The 22,789-nt window shown below is 43.0% G+C and overlaps 2 protein-coding genes and 1 long non-coding RNA gene across 3 annotated transcripts in view; 1 reads left to right on the top strand and 2 right to left on the bottom strand.

Moving 5' to 3' along the window:
* The window catches only part of LOC310671218, a 497,424-nt gene that overhangs the window by 278,755 nt on the left and 195,880 nt on the right, over positions 1-22,789 (top strand). The gene's annotated exons all lie outside the window — the stretch shown is intronic.
* Positions 1,834-8,605, bottom strand: LOC310672810 (vomeronasal type-2 receptor 26-like; the record flags this gene model as incomplete). Its single annotated transcript, XM_083430467.1, has 6 exons — positions 8,033-8,605; positions 7,110-7,401; positions 5,890-6,699; positions 5,160-5,387; positions 3,833-3,959; positions 1,834-2,744 (listed from the first exon to the last, which is right to left on the bottom strand). Exons 1-6 carry the CDS (start codon positions 8,245-8,247, stop codon positions 1,834-1,836), a joined length of 2,583 nt encoding a protein of 860 aa, XP_083286593.1. The 5' UTR covers positions 8,248-8,605.
* LOC310672809 (vomeronasal type-2 receptor 26-like) lies at positions 12,474-19,811 on the bottom strand (the record flags this gene model as incomplete). Its single annotated transcript, XM_083430466.1, has 6 exons — positions 12,474-13,384; positions 14,461-14,587; positions 17,021-17,248; positions 17,738-18,547; positions 18,955-19,246; positions 19,597-19,811. The coding sequence occupies 6 exons, from the start codon at positions 19,809-19,811 to the stop codon at positions 12,474-12,476; spliced, it is 2,583 nt and encodes an 860-aa protein (XP_083286592.1).

The following is a 22,789-nucleotide window of genomic DNA, read 5'->3' as shown; positions in this document are numbered from 1 at the left end:
GTATGATACCCAGCCCTACCTTTCTTTTAAATCTGAGCCAGTGAAGGCGGTGAATGTCCTTTGTGAGTGTCTGGAGGTGGTTGGAGGATGGATGGCGGCTAACAGATTGAGAATGAATCTTGACAAGACAGAAGTACTGTTTGTGGGGGGGGGGACAGGGGGAGGGCAGGTGTGGGGGACTCTCTTGTCTATTATATTGTACTGCACTGTCTCCCTATCCCTGAAATAAGAACTATTTCCCTTTTAAAGAGAACCATTGAAGTGGTGGTAGAGAAGCATGACATCCACGATGTATTTAATTATTTACACTTTAAGCTTGGTTACTGGGGGCTGGGGAAAGTTATATGGAAGTTGCTCAGCAAAGCTTTTTGGAGATAAGATTCCGCTAATGAGGAAATCTCCAGGCCATGAGTAACTCTGCGCTTCATTTCCTTCCCTCATCAAATTTAAGGAGCACTTTGCTTTCAGCTTCCCAAATACTTGATGGGGCATTAGAAGCAGAGGCGGCAGCAGAAGCCGCAGCAGGGAGGTCATTCTGTCTTGGCCTCCTACACCTCTATTTTGACTTCTCATTTCTCCCCCACAGCCAGGTAATCAGAAGAAGTTAACATCCTCCAGCACAGTGTGACACGTATAACCTCAGGCTTCCTTGGCCTCTGATGTTTGGGCAATTGCCAGGGATGTCTCTTGAGCTTTGGGAAGAATAAACCACTATCATTTTTATAATTATAACGGGAAGAAAGTTCCCAGGATCTCTACATAGTTCAAGGGGCAGGGACAGAGCTGGAAAAATATGTTTACACCAAATCACTGCAACATGAGACACTTGCATCTCAGGGATGAGTTTGGCTTGAACTTTGCTAAGAACAGCCCTGGTGGGTTAGCCCAAACTCCCATCTAGTCCTGCAACACAGTGGCCAATCAGACATTGCTGAGAAGCTCACAAGCAGGGCATGAAAGCAATGGGCCTTGCCAGGCACTGGTCACCAGCAACTGGCATTTGGGGGAAGTAACTATGTACTGCATGATTCAATATTTTGTTTGCTCTCAATCTCCCAACCTTCCGATTCATTGGATGTCTCTGAGTGCTGGTGCTAAATAAGAGAGGGAGACAAAAGGGGTGCATCCTGCCCTTCTTCAGCAGCTCAGGGCAAATAAGTGAGAGGTCTGCTCCATGGGGGGGAGTGGGTTCTACCCCACCAATCTCAACCGGCCTTCATGCCACCACCACTCCCCTGGTGGTTCTTCTCCATCATTGTCTCTGGCTCCAGCTATCGTGGTGCCCCTCTCACTCCCACCAAACAGACAGCTGCCACATCCATTTGTTGATGCCAACCTTGAAAACCCTAAATGACATTGGCCCTTATATCTAAAGGAGCGTCTCCACACCCATCGTCCAGACCAGATACTGAGGTCCAGCTCCAAGGGCCTTCTGGTGGTTCCCTCAAGCATTAATACACTCAAGTGAGATTCCGTTTTTCAGTTGCTGTTTTTAATACTAGAAGCAGAATTTCAAGTTACACTAAGTTATTACGTAGGCTTAGGTTATGAACTCAGGAAGAAAGGAAGTTGGGTAATGTCAAAGTACAAACTGGATATGGTAGAGAAGGATAATGATGTATGAAGAGGGAGGCTGCACTCCATGTAACGCTACAGGTAGGGATATCCCTAAAATTTGTATGTCCAGAAACTCTCCAGGGATGTGATTCAATGCTTCCCTTTCATCATTAAAGATGAATGAAAAATGAAGAGCAAACTTTATCTAAGGAGATACATTCATTCCCAAGCAACTCTGTGTGTTTCATTACTACTATGGTGGAATACAGTTAAGAATCAGACAACAACTTTAGTTTTTGTAGCCAGGTGTTCCTTTGTGTTCAGATCAGGCCTCAGCACAAGAATGTAGCATTTGGGAATGAAGATGCAGCCCAGAAGCCCAGCACTAGAAGCCAAGATAGAGAAGATCTGCACCGCTACCATATATTTCCCCTTTGTGCTCAGGTAGGTGGGCACAAAGGAGACCCAAACGCTGCAGAAGACCAGCATACTGAAGGTGATCAGCTTGGCTTCATTGAAGGCCCCAGGCAGCTTCCTGGCCAGGAAAGCCACCGTGAAGCAGATGGCAGCCAGGAAGCCCATGTAACCCAGGGCAGCATAAAACATGGCCACAGACCCTTCATTGCATTGCAGGGTGATCTCTCCAGCCTGGGAATGCTTGTCAGAGTCTGGGAATGGGGGAGAGATGCCCAGCCAAATGATGCAAATGACCATTTGGACACTGGAGCAGGAAAGGACAATAGAGTTGGCCAGACTTTTCCCTAACCATCTCCTCACCCTGTTCCCTGGCTTTGTGGCCAGGAAGGCCAGCACCACCATGATGGTTTTGGACAGCAAAGAAGATACAGCAACTGAGAAGATGGTGCTGAAGGCCGTTTGTCGAAGGAGGCAGGTGACTTTCCTGGGACGGCCAATGAAGAGGAAGGAGGACAAGAAGGACAGCAGGAGGGAGACAAGGAGGATGAAGGAGAGATCCCTGTTGTTGGCTTTGACTATGGGAGTTTCCTTGTATTTAATGAAGATTCCTAACACAAAGCCTGTGGTTAAGGACAGGAAGAGAGCCAAAGAAGTCAGGAGAATCCCCAAATATTCTTTATATGATAGGAAGCTGATAATCCTCGGAATGCAGTGATCTCTGTCCTTGTTTGGATATTGTTCTTCTGGACATTTGGTACAACGCTCTGCATCTGAGGAGGAGAGAAAGAATGCCTTTGGCTTTGCTTACAGACATATTCTATTACATGTTGAGAAATGCACTCATATCGGAGATATCAGAAAATGAGAATGTATTGCAAGAAAGGGAAGTGTTTTTGGTGCATTTCCTTATGCGATAGTTTTTGTGCAGTAACACTGCTTCATTTCCATATTTCATTTCACTTTTAATTTGTAAACTGCCTTTTTATATTGCTATGCAGAAGGAGGGTTACAAGCTGAAGAAACAACAAAATAGACAGCAAAGATCACAGGCGTAATACACACACAAAAAGTCATAATAAAAGCATAACTTTAAAATAAACAACGTATCAAATTAAGCAAAATTCAATACTATTCAATAATAATACTAAGGAATAGTAAACAGTAAAATTTAATATCAGCAAATAATAAACAGCTAACACTTATCATGTACAATAAAGAATTACTAATCTATAATCAATAAAGAACAGCAAGTCACAAAGAATAAAATACCACAAAACATACAAACCATGTAAAAGGATCAAACTGAGAAACAAGGGCACACAATTTTTTTTAATTTTTTTTTTTATAACTTGAACTCCTCTCTTTCAAGCTGCTACAGCTGGTCTCAAACTCCTTGTCTGGGATATCCAATAACTTCCTGCTGAAATCCCAAAATTTTTTTATTGTTCTACTAAGCAATGGAATGGAATGTTCACCTTTTTTTTTATTACTGTGCATCATGCTTTCTCTCTTTTAAATAAATATTTGCTTTTTTCACTATTTCTCATTTATTTTGATGACTTTCTAAATTTCCTTTTATGAGGATGGTTCTGGTTCTCTTATCCTAAAAGGCTTGGTACAAAATAGCCAAAGCTGTGCCTTATGGGCAGAGCAGGCTAAACCCAATTTGCATCCCAGAGATTGCTTCCTGCAAGTCATTTCTTTCAAATAACTTCCTGGAAGGGGATTAAAAATGAAGAAATCAATAAAGGATCTGCATCCAAATATGTCTTTAGAATCTTCACAGAAAGATTTTTGACTAATATGTTGCCCTATTCATATTCTCCCAACAAATTCCATCTCCTGTGCTGTCACCCACCTTCCTGTGTAGATATGGTCCCTTCCCCACATGGAACACAAGCGTAGCAGCAAACCGGCTTGTCTTCTTGAACCACCTTGGCATATCCTGGGCGACACCTTTTGGTACACCTGGCGTGAGGAACAGTCTAGCCATCAAGAACAGAGGGCACATTAAATGTGAAATGTCAGCAATATTTGTACCTATGGAACTCACTCAGAGAGTCTGGAGAGAACCCAGCAGGGTCTCCAGTCCCACAAGAAAGCACCCTTGATGTAAGGGGTGCCAACTTGAATAAAATATTGTGGGGGCCCAGGCAAGCCACACAACACATAATTGATGCCCATCAACTTTATGGGGCCCCAGCCGCCTCAAATATTTTATTGTGGTGGCTAAAGCCCCCACAGCTCCTAGGAGTTGGCTCCTATGCTTGATGTAGAACGGAAAGCTGTGTTTGCTTTTTAAATAATAACAATAACAATTTATTTATACCCCACCCATCTGGCTGGGTTTCCCCAGCCACTCTGGGCGGCTTCCAACAATAGATTAGAAATACGTTAAAACATCACTCATTAAGAACTTCCCTAAACAGGGCTGCCTTCAGATGTCTTCTAAAAGTAAGATAGTTGTTTATTTCTTTGACATCTGATGGGAGGGCATTCCATAGGGAAGGCACCACAGAAGGGCCTCTGCCAAACGTCCGATGCGGCTTTCAATTGAGGGCAGGAAGCTCCCGCAGCCAACTTGAAGCCGTTCCTTGTTTTTCGAACAGTTTGGGGAGTTGAGCTGACTTTTGGCATGGATTAAGTTCAAGAAACAAAATTCCACTGTACTTGAATGAGCCCCTTGGAACGGCTCCTGCACAACCATCCTGACTTTCCGGAGCTGGCCTGCCAAGCAGGCCTTACTCCCAAGCTCTCTGGTTTGCTCACTGGGCTCCAGGATGCTCTTGTGTGGGCTCTGAGATGTTCTCACGAGTTCTCGCAAGGCCAGGCTGGATTTACCATTAAGCAAAATAAGTACATGCTTAGGGCATCCAGGGAAGGCGGGCACCACAGGAATTTTTCTGTTGCTGGATTTGCCATGGACCATATTGTGCAGCTCAATCAGGTTCCACAAGAAAGGCTCCCACAATAGATAAACAAATTACATAAATACAAACATACAGATATACATGTGTATGTGTGTATCTGCACATGAAGAGCATTATGCACATTTAATAATTTACTTAATTAATTATAATGAAAGCATCAGCCAAACTTCCAAACGATTATATTTGAATTCCTCTTGGGAATTTGACAGATTACTAGATCTTCATGTGTATCATGTGGAATAAAGGGGCTCTTACCTGGTTGAACCACTTGGGCCACACAATAGCTTCTGGGTTAATGGCGAGCTTGAAGTCAGTGGATGCCTCTCTCTCTATACTCCCAATTTTCACTCTAACACAAGACTCATTGGGAAGCACCACCCAATTCTCAATATCAAACATGATGGGCAGCTCCCCATTCTCACCCAAATACAGTCCGCCCATGGAAGTGTTCAACAACCGGATTTCTCTTAAGAAAGGGTGAAGCTGGAATGACAGGGAAAAGACCAGCATTTCAAAGCACTTTGGACATCTCATCCCTGCTCCCTTTCAGCTCCAAAGTCCTGGCATACCTGGCCTCGTTGGAATTTACGGAGGACTAAACACCCGAACTTAGAAAGCATTTTAGATGCCTCATCCCTGCTTCCTTGGAACTCAAAACTCCTGTCGTGCCACAACTTCTCCTACTGGCAAGACTAAACAGACACCCTCCAGGTGGAGGGACGTCTGCTTTTAACAGGTTTTGGCTTCTTATCATTTTATTATATGGTCTTATGTTTTTATTGCAGTAGACCACCTTGATATTTTATGAAATACACATTATATATATATCTATATCTTCCAGCAGGAGCATAAAAAAAGCATCTAAATCTAAATAAATAAAACAAAAACCCTTTCCTCATTGTTGCATTCGTGTCTAAACCAATGAGAATGATTATTGTAGAGTTGGTAGAAAGAACTTTGATTTCTAGAAAGGGAAAGGAAATACCTGCCATGGCTGTAGCCTTTGACATGCCAACTGGTCTCCTCCACCCGCCATCAACATCTGCTTTGATCTAGATGAACAGGCAACATTTAAAGCATGTGCCATGATTTGGAGACTGAAGTATGTTCTGTGGCTGTCTTGAGACAGAACATTCTGCAGCTCATCTTCAGACGGCACCTCCAGATTCTCCACATCTCTGCATCTTGTCCAACCTCTCACAGCGAGGAGGTGCTTTGAGTATGAGCAACTAAATGCTTTTTTCCGCAAAAGATTACGAAGATAGGACTCTGATTTACAGCAGTCACGTTTGCTCCTTATATTGGTCTTCATTACAAAGGAGAATGAACCATGGATATACTTCAAGTACTTGGGACCATGAGACAAAATCTTGTCAATGTCTTGAGAAGCTGTTGTGAGCCATACTTTTGGCTCAATATGGTTCCTGAGTTGTTTTTGTAGTGATATGATGAAATCCAATCCCAAATAATTGCTTTCATAGTAAACGAATACATGGGTCTGTCTCCATAGGGCAATTAAGTCACCTTGTGTGAACCTCTCATGTTCATTCTTTTCTGGTATTCTTGCTGAAAAGGAAACACAAATTCCATTGCTGGCCATCAGAGATGTCAAGGCACTCAAGAACCTTTCTCCATTTTCATTCTTTGGAGCAAAGAGGCCGATCCACGTCCATCCAAAGTGCTGGAGGAACTTTACAATCCCCAGGTACTGAGCTTCTTCATTGGGGACCATGCGGTAGACAAAAGGTACTTTGGTGTTCTCATCAACAACCCCAGATACAAAGCCATAACTGATCTGGGGTGGGGAAGAAAAGGTATAGTGTTTCATTTTCAGAGCAAAGAACAGGATTAGCCTGAAATATTTAATACCTAACAAATACTGTGCTGGCCAGGACTGATAGTTTTATTTTGAAACTTTGGGCATTTTCAAAACTAGCTAAGTCTCTGCGTTGAAGAGTCATAGAATCGTACAGTTGGAAGTGACCATGAGGTTCATCTTGTCCTCCCCCCTGCAATGCAGCTGTCCCATACGGGGATCAAGCCTGCAACCTTGACGTTGGCAGCACCACACTAACCAACTGAGCTATCTAGCTTAACATAACTCAGGATTTTCTCCCTCTTTGATGCCTCTTTTTGCTGATGATAATGAGAATATATTTTGCTGCTGAACCTCTTTTGTGTCCCTCCATGCCCCACCCTTCATACCTGTGGGATTTTGTACATGCCTGACGTGGTTGAAATCACTTTGGAGATGATGGAATTGGCTCCTTCAAGAACAGCCAAGATATTATTCCATTTTCCACAGCGATAGTTTGGAATATTGCTTTCCCCACCTGCAAGCAGGTCTAGCATGGCATCAGAAGTGATCCTTGCATTGTAATAGTTCCCATAGAGGCTGTAGCCCAGGGTGATGTTGGCTAAGAGCCTGGGATCCCGGTTGATCTCTTGGATGGTAAACAAGAAGGACAAGATGTGCCAGTAGAACCTAAATGGCGCGCTGTATGAAATAAATCAAATAAAAAGTGTCAAACCAATCGCCACTTAATGAAAATAAATAGTATTTGATTCCCTAAATCATGGTCTGCATTAGGGCTGCCATACACACATAGCAGGAAGACAGCATTGAAAACAGTGTGCGGGTGGAAATCACTGAAATCCTTGCATTGTAATAGTTCTCATAGAGGCTGTAGCCCAGAGTGATGTTGGGTAAGAGCCTGGGATCCTGGTTGATCTCTTGGATGGTGAACAAGAAGGACAAGATATGCCAGTAAAACCTATTCAACAAACTTTATGAAATCAATCAATTAAAAAGTGTCAAACCATTCACCATTTAATGAAAATACATCATGCTCAGGCTCATTTACACACTTGTGTTCTTCAACAAGCAGCACAGCAGGTAAAAACAGAGCACGGTTGGGAACATGCAACCCACTAGCTGGTGTGAAACTCAAGTTCCCTTCAGCCCCTGCCAGCATGGCCAGTGATCAGGGGTGATGGGAGCTGCAGTCCTGCAACATCTGGAAGACCACAGAGTCCTCACCCCTAAAATGGAGACTATTTCCCTAGTAAACAGAGGCCATTGGGGTGCAGTAGAAAAACACGATGTCCTTCTGCATATAATTACTTACTCATTCTTAAACCTGGTTAATGGATGCTGTGAAAAGATGTATGGAAGTTGTAGAGAAAACCAATTTGGAGATATTATCCCGCCAATGAGGAAGTCGCCAGTCTTGAAATAATTCTGTGCTTTGTTTCCTTCCCGGATTGGATTCAGGGGGCATTTTGCCTTCAGGTTTCTACAGGATTCAAGCAAAATGAGCAGCATCAGCATCTGGGATCTCATTCTGACTGATTGCTACACCTCTCTTGTGAGTGTTCCTCTCACCCCCATAGCCAGCTACATCAGAAGAAGCCAAAAAACTCTTATTTATCCAATGTGGGTAGTGCTCAGCTATACCTTCAGAGCCATTAAACCTCACACAGATGTATCCCACCCCCCTTACTCTCAATCATGATTCAGTCTGTCTCTGACACAGGTGATCATCTGTGAATCAACTTCTCTCTCAGGAACAAGGCAGATTAAATCATGATGATTTTGATAATTATAAGGGGAAGGAAGTTCATCTCTGCAACAACCTGAAGTCTCTGTGTGGCTTGAGGGGCAGGCGCAGAGTTGGAGATAAACATGGTTGCGAGGAATCAAAGTCGGTGCCCCAAAGTTTGACATGGGTCACGTGGTAGGGAGTGAGAGTTTGGCACGAACTTTGCTGCTGACAAGAACATTAGAAGAGTCCTGCTGCTGGTTCAGTTCTAAACTTAATCTAATCCAGTATCCTGTTGCACCCACTGGCCAACCCAAGTTGATGGCAACAGCTCTTTCCTGGAGTTGACCTCAGCAACTGGCATTCAGAAATATGAAGCCTCTGATCCTGGCAGCCATGCGATCACCATTTAAATGTTTCTGTTAGCAGCTGAAACAGAATAAAAAAATTCCTTCCAGTAGGGCTGGACCCTACAAAGTTGATGGGTATTCCCATCCAAATGGTGTGTGCGCACTGCATCATGTGATCGTTTATATGGGGCATGGCTTACCTGGGTCCTCACAATATTTTATTCAAGTTGGCACCCCTGACATCAAGGGTGCTTTCTTGTGGGACTGGAGACCCTGCTCTCCAGGGAGATTTGGCTGGTACCTTCATTGTACACCTTTAGGTCCCGAGTGAAACGTTCCTTTTTAACCAGCCCTATTAAATGTCTTCTGGTGGAAGCATTATTGGTTTGTTTGTGTTCTTTTTTATTATGTATTTTGTTTTCTTTACATTGTCTTTTTATGTTGTGAACCACCCTGACATCTAAGGCCAATGGGCGCTATATACATTTTATTATTATTTATAATAATAATAATTAATCAAACTGAGGTGTCTGGCTTAGCTCGTTTCTGACTACCTAATACCAAGTTTCAGTCATGTCCTTCCATGTACTATGTTTTCTCCTTGTCTTGTACTTTTGATCCTCATCAAAACTCATGTGCCAAAAATATTTCTCTTCCACAAACTATGTGTAACACCGTTGCAGATTTCCGTATGACCTTTTATCTATGTCCGTCATGTAGCTAGTTTAATGTCCCTTTTCTTCTAATTTAGCTAATTTCATTTTGCACTTTAGCAATTCAGTTGACAACCTCTTGAACAGCTTAGGAAATTCAGCTATGAATAATATACAGTCTAACTCAAGATAGAAGAGCCTGGTACAGGGATGATTTCAAGCAACAATGGGCAACTCCACAATTGCTATTAGTGAAGAATCGGGAATCAGAAGCTTTAAGAGGTCTACTGTCAATTATCTATCTCCTCCGCATCACTAAGGGAACTTTGACAACGATGCTTTTGGACCTTTTTCTTGCCATACACATGGTTAGCTGGAATTGCAGTGAGAGGAACCTGCTTGCCTATGGAGTGGGGGGTGGGATTATTGGGGCATTGTTTGTTGATTATAAATTTTGTGGTTTCATAGTTATACTTTGATTTTCTTCTGTGAACCGCCCTGAGACCTCCAGTATAGGGTGGTATATAAATTGAGTAAATAATGATAATAATAATATTTGTGGAGTTTACTGCAGCCCTCAGGAAAATTCTATCTGGGATCCAGATTATTTTTTAATTCCAACAACAACCTGTGGTTCCACTCAAGATTCAGAGAGGTGGGGACATTCAACTCTACAATTCTACAACTGTACAAAGGCCTCAGTTTATTTATAGCGTCCTGATCTTGCTCTTTGGCCAAACTCCCACTGTAGCTTACAAATATCATTCCTAAAACTGCCTATGACCTCAAGCTTATAATTTTAAAAGACATGGATAATAATAATAATAATAATAATAATAATAATAATAATAATAATAAATAATAATAATAATTTTTTGTTTATATCCCACCCTCCCCAGCCGAAGCTGTTCTCAGAGCGGCTAACAACAATAAAAGTAGCACAGCATTCTAAAAAGAGATTAGAAACTCCCCTCAGCCTCGGCCTCCACAAACAGTGGTCAGGATGATAGGAGCCGGAGTCCAGCAGCGCCTGAAGGGCCACTGTCTCCCTATCCCTGAAACTATTTCCCGGTTAAAGGGAACCATTGAAGCGGTGCTGGAGAAGCATGATATTCATGATGTATTTAATCATTTATACGTTAAGCTTGGTTACTGGGGGCTGGAAAAAGTTATATGGAAGTTGCTCAGCAAAGCTTCTTGGAGATATGATTCCGCTAATGAGGAAGTCTCCAGGCCGCGAATAACTCTGCACTTCATTTTCTTCCCTCATCCAATTTAAGGAGCACTTTGCTTTCAGCTTCCCACAGACTTGTCATGTGACAAAGAGACATGAGAGCAGAAGCAGCAAAGCAGGCTGGGAAGTGCTGGGACTGCACAGTCATTTGGGCCTACTAAAGTTATTCAGGCCTAACTGCTAACTGTTGGGTCACTCTGACATGTGACATAGCAGCCATTTTCTCTTTTGTGCTCTCTGTAAGAAATCAGAGTCTGTCTGCTTTGGTTGTGAGCAGAATCAGTATGTAATCTCAGTCAAACTGTTTGGAACCATGTTGTTTATGAAGAAGTTTATTTTAACTCAGTAAAGCTTTTATTCTTTAAAACTCTGCATTATTAATTTACGCTGCGCGTCAAGACTTGATGGGGCATTAGAAGCAGAGGTAGCAGCAGAAGCCGCAGCAGGGAAGTCATTCTGTCTTGGCCTCCTACACCTCTATTTTGACTTCTCCTTTCTGCCCCACAGCCAGATAATGAGAAGAAGTTAACACCCTCCAGCACAGTGTGATACGTATAACCTCTGGCTTTCTTGGCTTCTGATGTTTGGGCAATTGCCAGAGATCTCTCTTGAGCTTTGGGAAGAATAAATCACTATCATTTTTATAATTGAAAGGGGAGAAAGTTCTTGGGATCTCTACATGGTTCAAGGGGCAGGGACAGAGCTGGGGGAAAATATGTTTACACCAAATCACAGATGTGGCTTCAAACTGCAACATGAGTCACTTGCATCTCGGGGTTGAGTTTGGTTTGAACTTGGCTAAGAACAGCCCAGCTGGGTTAGTTCAAACTCCCATCTAGTCCTGCAACACAGTGGCCAATCAGACATTGCTGAGAAGCTCACAAGCAGGGCATGAAAGCAATGGGCCTTGCCAGGCACTGGTCACCAGCGCCTGGCATTTGGGGGAAGTAACTATGTACTGCATGAGTCAATCTTTTGTTTGCTCTCAAGCTCCCAACCTTCCAATTCATTGGATGTCTCTGAGTGCTGGTGCTAAATAAGAGAGGGAGACAAAAGGGGTGCATCCTGCCCTTCTTCAGCAGCTCAGTGCAAATAAGTGAGAGGTCTGCTCCATGGGGGTGAGTGGGGACTGCCCCACGAATCTCAACCTGCCTTCATGCCACCACCACTCCCCTGCCTTCTTACTTACAAGTGGTGGTGGTTCTTCTTCATCATTGTCTCTGGTTCCAGCTATCGTGGTGCCCCTCTCACTCCCACCAGACAGCTGTCACATTCATTTGTTGATGCCAACCTTGAAAACCCTAAATAACATTGGCCCTGTATATCTAAAGAAGCGTCTCCACACCCATCGTCCAGACCGGATACTGAGGTCCAGGTCCAAGGACCTTCTGGTGGTTCCCTCAGGTATTAATACATTCAAGTGAGATTCCGTTTTTCAGTTGCTGTTTTTAATACTAGAAGCAGAATTTCAAGTTACACTAAGTTATTACGTAGGCTTAGGTTATGAACTCAGGAAGAAAGGAAATTGGGTCATGTCAAAGTACAAACTGGATATGGTAGAGAAGGATAATTATGTATGAAGAGGGAGGCTGCACTCCGGGTAACTCTACAGGTAGGGATATCCCTAAAAGTTGTAAGTCCAGAAACTCTCCAGGGATGTGATTCAATGATTCCCTTTCATCATTAAAGATGAATGAAAAACTTAATCTAAAGAGATACATTCATTCCCAAGTCAACTCTGTGTGTTTCATTACTACTGTGGTGGAATACAGTTATAAATATGCTAAGAATCAGACAACAACTTTAGGTTTTGTGGCCAGCTGTTCCTTTGTGTTCAGATCAGGCCTCAGCACAAGAATGTAGCATTTGGGAATGAAGATGCAGCCCAGAAGACCAGCACTAGAAGCCAAGATAGAGAAGATCTGCACGGCTATCATGTATTTCCCCTTGGTGCTCAGGTAGGTGGGCACAAAGGAGACCCAAACGCTGCAGAAGACCAGCATGCTGAAGGTGATCAGCTTGGCTTCATTGAAGGCCCCAGGCAGCTTCCTGGCCAGGAAAGCCACCGTGAAGCAGATGGCAGCCAGGAAGCCCATGTAACCCAGGGCAGCATAAAACATGGCCACAGACCCTTCGTTGCATTGCAGGGTGATCTCTCCAGCCTGGGAATGCTTGTCAGAGTCTGGGAATGGGGGAGAGATACACAGCCAAATGATGCAAATGACCATTTGGACACTGGAGCAGGAAAGGACAATGGAGTTGGCCAGACTTTTCCCTAACCATCTCCTCACCCTGTTCCCTGGCTTTGTGGCCAGGAAGGCCAGCACCACCATGATGGTTTTGGACAGCAAAGAAGATACAGCAACTGAGAAGATGGTGCTGAAGGCCGTTTGTCGAAGGAGGCAGGTGACTTTCCTGGGACGGCCAATGAAGAGGAAGGAGGACAAGAAGGACAGTAGGAGGGAGACAAGGAGGATGAAGGAGAGGTCCCGGTTGTTGGCTTTGACTATGGGAGTTTCTTTGTGTTTAATGAAGATCCCTACAACAATGCCTGTGGTTAAGGACAGGAAGAGAGCCAAAGAAGTCAGGAGAATCCCCAAATATTCTTTATATGATAGGAAGGTGACAATCCTCGGAATGCAGTGATCTCGGTCCTTGTTTGGATATTGTTCTTCTGGACATTTGGTGCAACGCTCTGCATCTGAGGAGGAGAAAAAGAATGGCTTTGGCTTTGCTTACAGACACATCCTATTACATGTCGAGAAATGCACTCACATGGGAGATATCAGAAAATGAGAATGTATTGTAAGAAACGGAAGCTGCTTCGGTGCATTTCCTTATGCGATAGTTTTCGGGCAGTAACACTACTTCATTTCCATATTTCATTTCACTTTTAAATTGTAAACTGCCTTTCTGTATTGCTATGCAGAAGGAGGGTTACAAGCTGAAGAAACAACAAAATAGACAGCAAAGATCACAGACATAACACACACACAAAAAGTCATAATAAAAGTATAACTTTAAAATAAACAACATATCAAATTAAGCAAAATTCAATACTATTCAAAAATAATACTAAGGAATAGTAAACAGTAAAATTTAATATCAGCAAATAATAAACAGCTAACGCTTATCATGTACAATAAAGAATTCCTAATTTATAATTAATAAAAAACAGCAAGTCACAATGAATAAAATACCATAAAACATGCAAAAGGATCAAACTGAAAAACTAGGACACAAACTTATGATTTATTTATTTTTAATATCCTTGAACTCCTCTCTTCCAAGCTGCTACAGCTGTTCTCAAACTCCTTGTCTGGGATATCCAATAACCCTGCTGAAATCCCATAATTTTTAATTTTTTTACAATGCATTGGAATGGAATGATCACCTAATTTTTTTATTATTGTGCATCATGCTTTCTCTCTTTTAAATAAACATTTGCTATTTTCACTATTTCTCATTTATTTTGATGACTTTCTAAATTTCCTTTTATGAGGATGGTTCTGGTTCTCTTATCCTAAAAGGCTTGGTACAAAATAGCCAAAGCTGTGCCTTATGGGCAGAGCAGGCTAAACCCAATTTGCATCCCAGAGATTGCTTCCTGCGAGTCATTTCTTTCAAATAAATTCCTGGAAGGGGATTAAAAATGAAGAAATCAATAAAGGATCTGCATCCAAATATGTCTTTAGAATCTTCCCAGAATGTGTCTGACTAATATGTTGCCCTATTCATATTCTCCCAACAAATTCCATCTCCTGTGGCGTCACCCACCTTCCTGTGTAGATATGGTCCCTTCCCCACACGGAACACAAGCGTAGCAGCAAACCGGCTTTCCTTCTTGGACCACCTTGGCATATCCTGGGCGACACCTTTTGGTACACCTGGCGTGAGGAACAGTCTAGCCATAAAGAACAGAGGGCACATTAAAGGTGAAATGTCAGCAATATTTGTGCCTATGGAACTCACTCAGAGAGTCTGGAAAGAACCCAGAAGGGTCTCCAGTCCCACAAGAAAGCACCCTTGATGTCAGGGGTGCCAACTTGAATAAAATATTGTAGGGGCCCAGGTAAGCCACACAACACATAATTGATGCCCAACAACTTTATGGGGCCCCAGCCCCCTCAAATATTTTATTGCGGGGGCCAAAGCGCCCACAGCTCCTAGGAGTTGGCTGCTTTGCTTGATGTAGAATGGAAGCCTCCCTGATGTGTTTGCTTTTTAAATAACAACAATAACAATAATAATTTATTTATACCCCACCCATATGGCTGGGTTTCCCCAGCCACTCTGGGCAGCTTCCAACAATAGATTAGAAATACATTAAAATATCAATCATTAAGAACTTCCCTAAACTCCCTCTCTGCCATGGGAGCATATTCACCCAGTGCTTTTCAAGCTGCACTGGCTCCCGGTGGAGTACAGGGTCAGATTTAAGGTGCTGCTTTTGACCTTTAAAGCCCTTCACGGCCTAGGACCCTCGTACCTACGGGACCGCCTCTCCTGGTATGCCCCACGGAGAGCCTCAAGGTCCATAAATAATAACACCCTAGTGGTCCCAGGCCCTAAGGAAGTTAGATTGGCTTCAACCAGAGCCAGGGTCTTTTCAACTCTGGCTCCCGCCTGGTGGAACGCTCTGCCTCATGAGACCAGGGCCCTGCAGGATCTGATTTCTTTCCGCAGAGCCTGTAAGACAGAGTTGTTCCGCCTGGCCTTTGGCTTGGAGCCAATTTGATTCCCTCCCTCCCTCTCTTTCTTTTTTCTTTTCCTTCTTCTCCTGCGATGAGGCTACATTTTAATATTTTAATGTTCCATTATTTTAATGTTGTATTTTACTTTTGTTTTTAAGTTGTAATCATTCATCTTGTTTTTATTATTGCTTGTAAGCCGCTCTGAGCCCGGCCTTGGCTGGGGAGGGCGGGGTATAAATAAAAAAAAAATATTATTATTATTATTAAACAGGGCTGCCTTCAGATGTCTTATAAAAGTCAGGTAGTTGTTTATTTCCTTGACATCTGATGGGAGGGTGTTCCATGGGGCAGGCACCACTACCGAGAAGGCCCTCTGCCTGGTTCCCTGTAACCTCACTTCTTGCAGGGAGGGAACGGCCAGAAGGCCATTAGAGCTGGACCTCTGAACGATGGGGGGTTGAGACGCTCCTTCAGATATATTGGGCTGAGGCGGTTTAGGGCTTTAAAGGTCAGCACCAACACTTTGAATTGTGCTCGGAAACGGACTGAAAAAGGTATTAGTACATAGGTCTTTGAACAACTGGACTGAGGCACAGTCGAATAATAATAAAAAAGAAGGTAAATTCAGGGGAAATATTTGTGTGCCAGGAATATTTGTGTCTATGGAGTTGATTCATAGAGTTGGGAAACAACCCAGCAAGTTCTCTAGGCACAGGGCAAAAGATGCAGAAACAAAAGAAAGGAAAAATCGCATCCCAGAACAGCAGCAAGAAAACACTCTGATGAAGAGCAGTATTTAAACATAGAGTATGATCACATCTTACGCAGGGGTTACATTCCTTGAAAGGAGTAGTATATGCAAAAATGTATATACAGAGGTACCTTGGTTCCTGAATGGCTTGGCTCCCAAACAAATCAGCTACTGATCACTGCAAACCCGGAAGCAAGTGTTCCGGTTTGTGAACATTTTTCGGAAGCCAAACGTCTGAGGCAGCTTTCAATTGAGTGCAGGAAGCTCCCGCCGCCAATTGGAAGCCGTTCCTTGGTTTTCAAACAGTTTGGGGAGTTGAGCAGACTTCCAGAATGGATTAAGTTCAAGAACCAAAATTCCACTGTACTTGAATGAGCCCCTTGGAACTGCTCCTGCACAACCACCCTGACCTTCCGGAGCTGGCGTGCCAAGCAGGCCTTACTCCCAAGCTCTCTCTTTTGCTCACTGGGCTCCAGGATGCTCTTGCGTGGGCTCTGAGATGTTCTCATGAGATCTCGCAGGGCCGGGCTGGATTAACCATTAAGCAAAATAAGTACGTTCTTAGGGCATCCAGGGAAGGCGGGCAACCCAGGAATTCTTCTGTTGCTGGATTTACCATGGACCATATTGTGCAGCTCAATCAGGTTCCACAAGAAAGGCTCCCACAATAAATGAAAAAATTACATACATACATACATACATACATGTGTGTGCGTGTATCTGCACATGAAGAGCATTATGCACATTTAATAATTTACTTAGTTAATTATAATGAAAGCATCAGCCAAAGCATCAGCCAAACTTCCAAAAGATTATACTTGAATTCCTCTTGGAAATATTCAACAGATTACTAGATCTTCATGTGTAACATGCGGAATAAAAGGGCTCTTACCTGGTTGAACCTCTTGGGCCACACAATAGCTTCTGGGTTAATGGCGAGCTTGAAGTCAGTGGATGCCTCTCTCTCTATACTCCCAATTTTCACTCTAACACAAGACTCATTGGGAAGCACCACCCAATTCTCAATATCAAACATGATGGGCAGCTCCCCATTCTCACCCAAATACAGTCCGCCCATGGAAGTGTTCAACAACCGGGTTTCTCTTAAGAAAGGGTGAAGCTGGAATGACAGGGAAAACACCAGCATTTCAAAGCATATTGGACATCTCATCCCTTCTCCCTTTGAGCTCCAAAGTCCTGGCATATCTGGCCTCATTGGAATCTACAGAGGACTAAACACCCGAACTTAGAAAGCATTTTAGATGCCTCATCCCTGCTTCCTTGGAACTCAAAACTCCTGTCGTGCCACAACTTCTCCTACTGGCAAGACTAAACAGAAACCCTCCAGGTGGAGGGACGTCTGCTTTTAACTTATTTTGGCTTCTATTCGTTTTATTATGGGTTTTTTATTGCAGTAGACCACCTTGATATTTTATGAAATACACATTGTATATACATCTTCCAGCAGGAGCCTAAAAAAAGAATCTAAATCTAAATAAATAAAACAAAAACTTTTTCCTCACTGTTGCATTCGTGTCTAAATCAATGAGAATGATTATTGTAGAGTTGGTAGAAAGAACTTTGATTTCTAGAAAGGGAAAGGAAATACCTGCCATGGCTGTAGCCTTTGACATGCCAACTGGTCTCCTCCACCCGCCATCAACATCTGCTTTGATCTAGATGAACAGGCAACATTTAAAGCATGTGCCATGATTTGGAGACTGAAGTATGTTCTGTGGCTGTCTTGAGACAGAACACTCTGCAGCTCCTCTTCAGACGGCACCTCCAGATTCTCCACATCTCTGCATCTTGTCCAACCTCTCACAGCGAGGACGTGCTTTGAGTATGAACAACTAAATGCTTTTTGCTGGAAAAGATTAAGAAGATAGGACTCTTGTTTATAGCAGTCATGTTTGCTCCTTATTTTGGTCTTCATTACAAAGGAGAATGAACCATGGATATACTTCAAGTACTTGGGACCGAAAGAAAAATTTGTGTCAATGTCTTGAAAAGCTGTTGTGAGCCATACTTTTGACCCAATATGGTTCCTGAGTTTTTGTTGTAGTGCCATGATGATACCCAATCCCAAATAATTGCTTTCATAGTAAAGGAATACATTGGTCTGTCTCCGTAGGGCAATTAATTCAGTTCGTGTGGACCTCTCATGTTCATTCTTTTCTGGTATTCTTACTGAAAAGGCCACACAAATTCCATTGCTGGCCATCAGAGATGTCAAAGCACTCAAGAACCTTTCTCCATTCTCACTGTCTGCAACAAAGAGGCCGATCAACGTCCATCCAAAATGCTGGAGGAACTTTACAATCCCCAGGTACTGAACTTCTTCATTGGGGACCACACGGTAGACAAAAGGAACTTTGGTGTTCTCATCAAGAACCCCAGATACGAAGCCATAACTGATCTGGAGTGGGGAAGAAAAAGTATTGTGTTTCATTTTCAAAGAACAGGATTAGCCTGAAATATTTAATACCTAACAAATATTGTGCTGGCCAGGGCTGATAGTTTTATTTGGAAACTTTGGGAGGCTGCAACACTAGCAAAGTCTCTGTGTTGAAGAGTCATAGAATCATAGAGTTGGAAGCGACCCTGAGGTTCATCTTGTCCTCCCCCCTGCAATGCAGCTGTCCCATACGGGGATCAAGCTTGCAACCTTGACGTTGGCAGCACCACACTCTAACCAACTGAGCTATCTAGCTTAACATAGCTCAGGATTTTCTCCCTCTTTGATGCCTCTTTTTGCTGATGATAATGAGAATTTATTTTGCTGCCGAACCTCTTTTGTGTCCCTCCATGCCCCACCCTTCATACCTGTGGGATTTTGTACATGCCTGACGTGGTTGAAATCACTTTGGAGATGATGGAATTGGCTCCTTCAAGAACAGCCAAGATATTATTCCATTTTCCACAGCGATAGTTTGGAATATTGCTTTCCCCACCTGCAAGCAGGTCTAGCATGGCATCAGAAGTGATCCTTGCATTGTAATAGTTCTCATAAAGGCTGTAGCCCAGAGTGATGTTGGGTAAGAGCCTGGGATCCCGGTTGATCTCTTGGACGGTGAACAAGAAGGACGAGATATGCCAGTACAACCTATTTGACAAACTGTATGAAATCAATCAATTAAAAAGTGTCAAACCATTCAGTATTTAATGAAAATAAATCATGATCAGGCTCATTTATACACTTGTGTTCTGCAACAAGCAACACAGCAGCACAGAAGGTAAAAATAGAGCACGTCTGGGAACATGCAACCCACTAGCTGCTGCGAAACTCAAGTTCCCTTCAGCCCCTGCCAGCATGGCCAGTGATCAGGGGTGATGGGAGCTGCAATCCCACAATATCTGGAAGACCGCAGAGTCCTCACCACTAAAATGGAGACTATTTCCCTAGTAAACCGGAGCCATTGGGGGGCAGTAGAAAAACGTGACATCCTTCTGCATATAATTACTTACTCGTCCTCAAACCTGGTTAATGGGGGCTGTGAAAAGATGTATGGAAGTTGCAGACCAAACACATTTGGAGATATTATCCCGCCAATGAGGAAGTCGCCACTCTGGAAATAATTCTGTGCTTTGTTTCCTTCCCAGATTGGATTCAGGGGGCATTTTGCCTTCAGGCTTCTACAAGATTCAAGCAAAATGAGCAGCATCAGCATCTGGGATCTCATTCTGACTGATTGCTACACCTCTCTTGTGTGTGTTCCTCTCACCCCCATAGCCAGCTACATCAGAAGAAGCCAAAAAAACTCTTATTTAACCAGTATGGGTAGTGCTCAGCGATAGCTTCAGAGCCATTAAACCTCACACAGATGTATCCCACCCCTCTTACTCTCAATCATGATTCAGTCTGTCTCTGACACAGGTGATCTTCTGTGAATCAACTTCTCTTTCAGGAACAAGGCAGATTAAATCATGATGATTTTGATAATTATTGGGTGAAGGAAGTTCATCTCTGCAACAACCTGAAGTCTCTGTGTGGCTTGAGGGGCAGGCGCAGAGTTGGAGATAAACATGGTTGCGAGGAATCAAAGTCGGTGCCCCAAAGTTTGACATGGGTCACGTGGTAGGGAGTGAGAGTTTGGCACGAACTTTGCTGCTGACAAGAACATTAGAAGAGTCCTGCTGCTGGTTCAGTTCTAAACTTAATCTAATCCAGTATCCTGTTGCACCCACTGGCCAACCCAAGTTGATGGCAACAGCTCTTTCCTGGAGTTGACCTCAGCAACTGGCATTCAGAAATATGAAGCCTCTGATCCTGGCAGCCATGCGATCACCATTTAAATGTTTCTGTTAGCAGCTGAAACAGAATAAAAAAATTCCTTCCAGTAGGGCTGGACCCTACAAAGTTGATGGGTATTCCCATCCAAATGGTGTGTGCGCACTGCATCATGTCATCATTTATGTGGGGCATGGCTTACCTGGGTCTCCACAATATTTTATTCAAGTTGGCACCCCTGACATCAAGGGTGCTTTCTTGTGGGACTGGAGACCCTGCTCTCCAGGGAGATTCGGCTGGTACCTTCATTGTACACCGTCAGGTGCCAAGTGAAACATTCCTTTTTAACCAGCCCTTTGGCTGATTGACATCCAATGCCCTTTTAAATGTCTTCTGGTGGAGGCATTATTGGTTTGTTTGTGTTCTTTTTTATTATGTTTTTTGCCTTTTTTACATTGTCTTTTTATGTTGTGAACCACCCTGACATCTATGGCCAATGGGCGCTATATAAATTTTATTATTATTTATAATAATAATAATTAATCAAACTGAGGTGTCTGGCTTACCTCGTTTCTGACTACCTAACATCAAGTTTCTGTCATTTCCTTCCATGTACTGAGTTTTCTCCAAGTCTTGTACTTTTGATCCTCATCAAAACTCATGTGCCAAAAATATTTCTCTTCCACAAACTATGTGTAACAATCTTGTAGATTTCCATATGACCTTTTATCTATGTCCGTCATGTAGCTAGTTTAATGTCCCTTTTCTTCTAATTTAGCTAATTTCATTTTGCACTTTAGCAATTCAGTTGACAACCTCTTGAACAGCTTAGGAAATTCAGCTATGAATAATATACAGTCTAACTCAAGATAGAAGAGCCTGGTACAGGGATGATTTCAAGCAACAATGGGCAACTCCACAATTGCTATTAGTGAAGAATCGGGAATCAGAAGCTTTAAGAGGTCAACTGTCAATTATCTATCTCCTCCGCATCACTAAGGGAACTTTGACAACGATGCTTTTGGACCTTTTTCTCGCCATACACATGGTTAGCTGTAATTGCAGTGAGAGGAAACTGCTTGCCTATGCAAGGGGGGGGGGTTATTGGGGCATTGTTTTTTGAATATGTATTTTGTGGTTTCATAGTTACACTTTGGTTTTGTTCTATGAACCCCCCCTGACACTGCCCGGTAGAGGATGGTATATAAATTCAATAAATAATGATAATGATAATATTTGTGGAGTTTACTGCAGCCCTCAGGAATATACTATCTGGCATCCAGATTATTCTTTAATCCCAACAACAAGCTGTGGTTCCACTCAAGATTCAGAAGGGTGGGGACATTCAACTCTACAATTCTACAACTGTACAAAGGGCTCAGTTTATTTGTAGCATCTTTGTTTTGCTCTCTGGCCAATCTCCCACTGTAGTTTACAAATATCATTCCTAAAACAGCCTATGTCCTCAAGCTTATAATTTTAAAAGACATGGATAATAATAATAATAATAATAATAATAATAATAATTTTTTATTTATATCCCGCCCTCCCCAGCCGAAGTCGTTCTCAGAGTAGCTAACAACAATAAAAGTAGCACAGCATTCTAAAATTATTTCATTTTAAAATCATTTCTTATCAAATTAATGGCAACCATTGGGCTAGAATTCTGTGAGGATTACCAAAGGAGGGGGTCAGACTGTGCCTTGGCCAAAGACCTAGTGGGACAGCTCTGTCTTGCAGGCCCTGCGGAAAGATGTCAAGTCCTGCAGGACCCTTGTCTCTTGTGACAGAGCGTTCCACCAGATCGGAGCCACAGCCCAAAAAACCCTGGCTCTAGTTGAGGCCAGCCTAACCTCCCTGTGCCCCGGGATCTCCGATATTCTTTTTATTTGAAGACCATAAGGAGCAAAAGGAAAAGAGATTAGAAACTCCCCTCAGCCTCGGCCTCCACAAACAGTGGTCAGGATGATAGGAGCCGGAGTCCAGCAGCGCCTGAAGAGCCACTGTCTCCCTATCCCTGAAATAAGAACTATTTTCCGGTTAAAGGGAACCATTGAAGGTGTGGTGGAGAAGCATGAAATCCATGAAGAATTTAATTATTTACACTTTAAGCTTGGTTCCTGGGGGCTGGAAAAAGTTATATGGAAAGTTGCTCAGCAAAGCTTCTTGGAGATATGATTCCGCTAATGAGGAAATCTCCAGGCTGCGAGTAACTCTGCGCTTCATTTTCTTCCCTCATCAAATTTAAGGAGCACTTTGCTTTCAGCTTCCCACAGACATGTCATGTGGCAAAGACACATGAGAGCAGAAGCAGCAAAGCAGGCTGGGAAGTGCTGGGACTGCACAGTCATTTGGGCCTGCTAAAGTTATTCTGGCCTAACTGCTAACTGTTGGGTCACTCTGACATGTGAAATCAGAGTCTGTCTGCTT

The sequence above is a fragment of the Podarcis tiliguerta genome (assembly GCF_965153285.1).
Source record: "Podarcis tiliguerta genome assembly, chromosome: 2".
Taxonomy (NCBI): Eukaryota; Metazoa; Chordata; class Lepidosauria; order Squamata; family Lacertidae; genus Podarcis; species Podarcis tiliguerta.
Note: the sequence above shows the minus strand (reverse complement) of the source record. Positions and strands in the feature narration are given on the sequence as shown.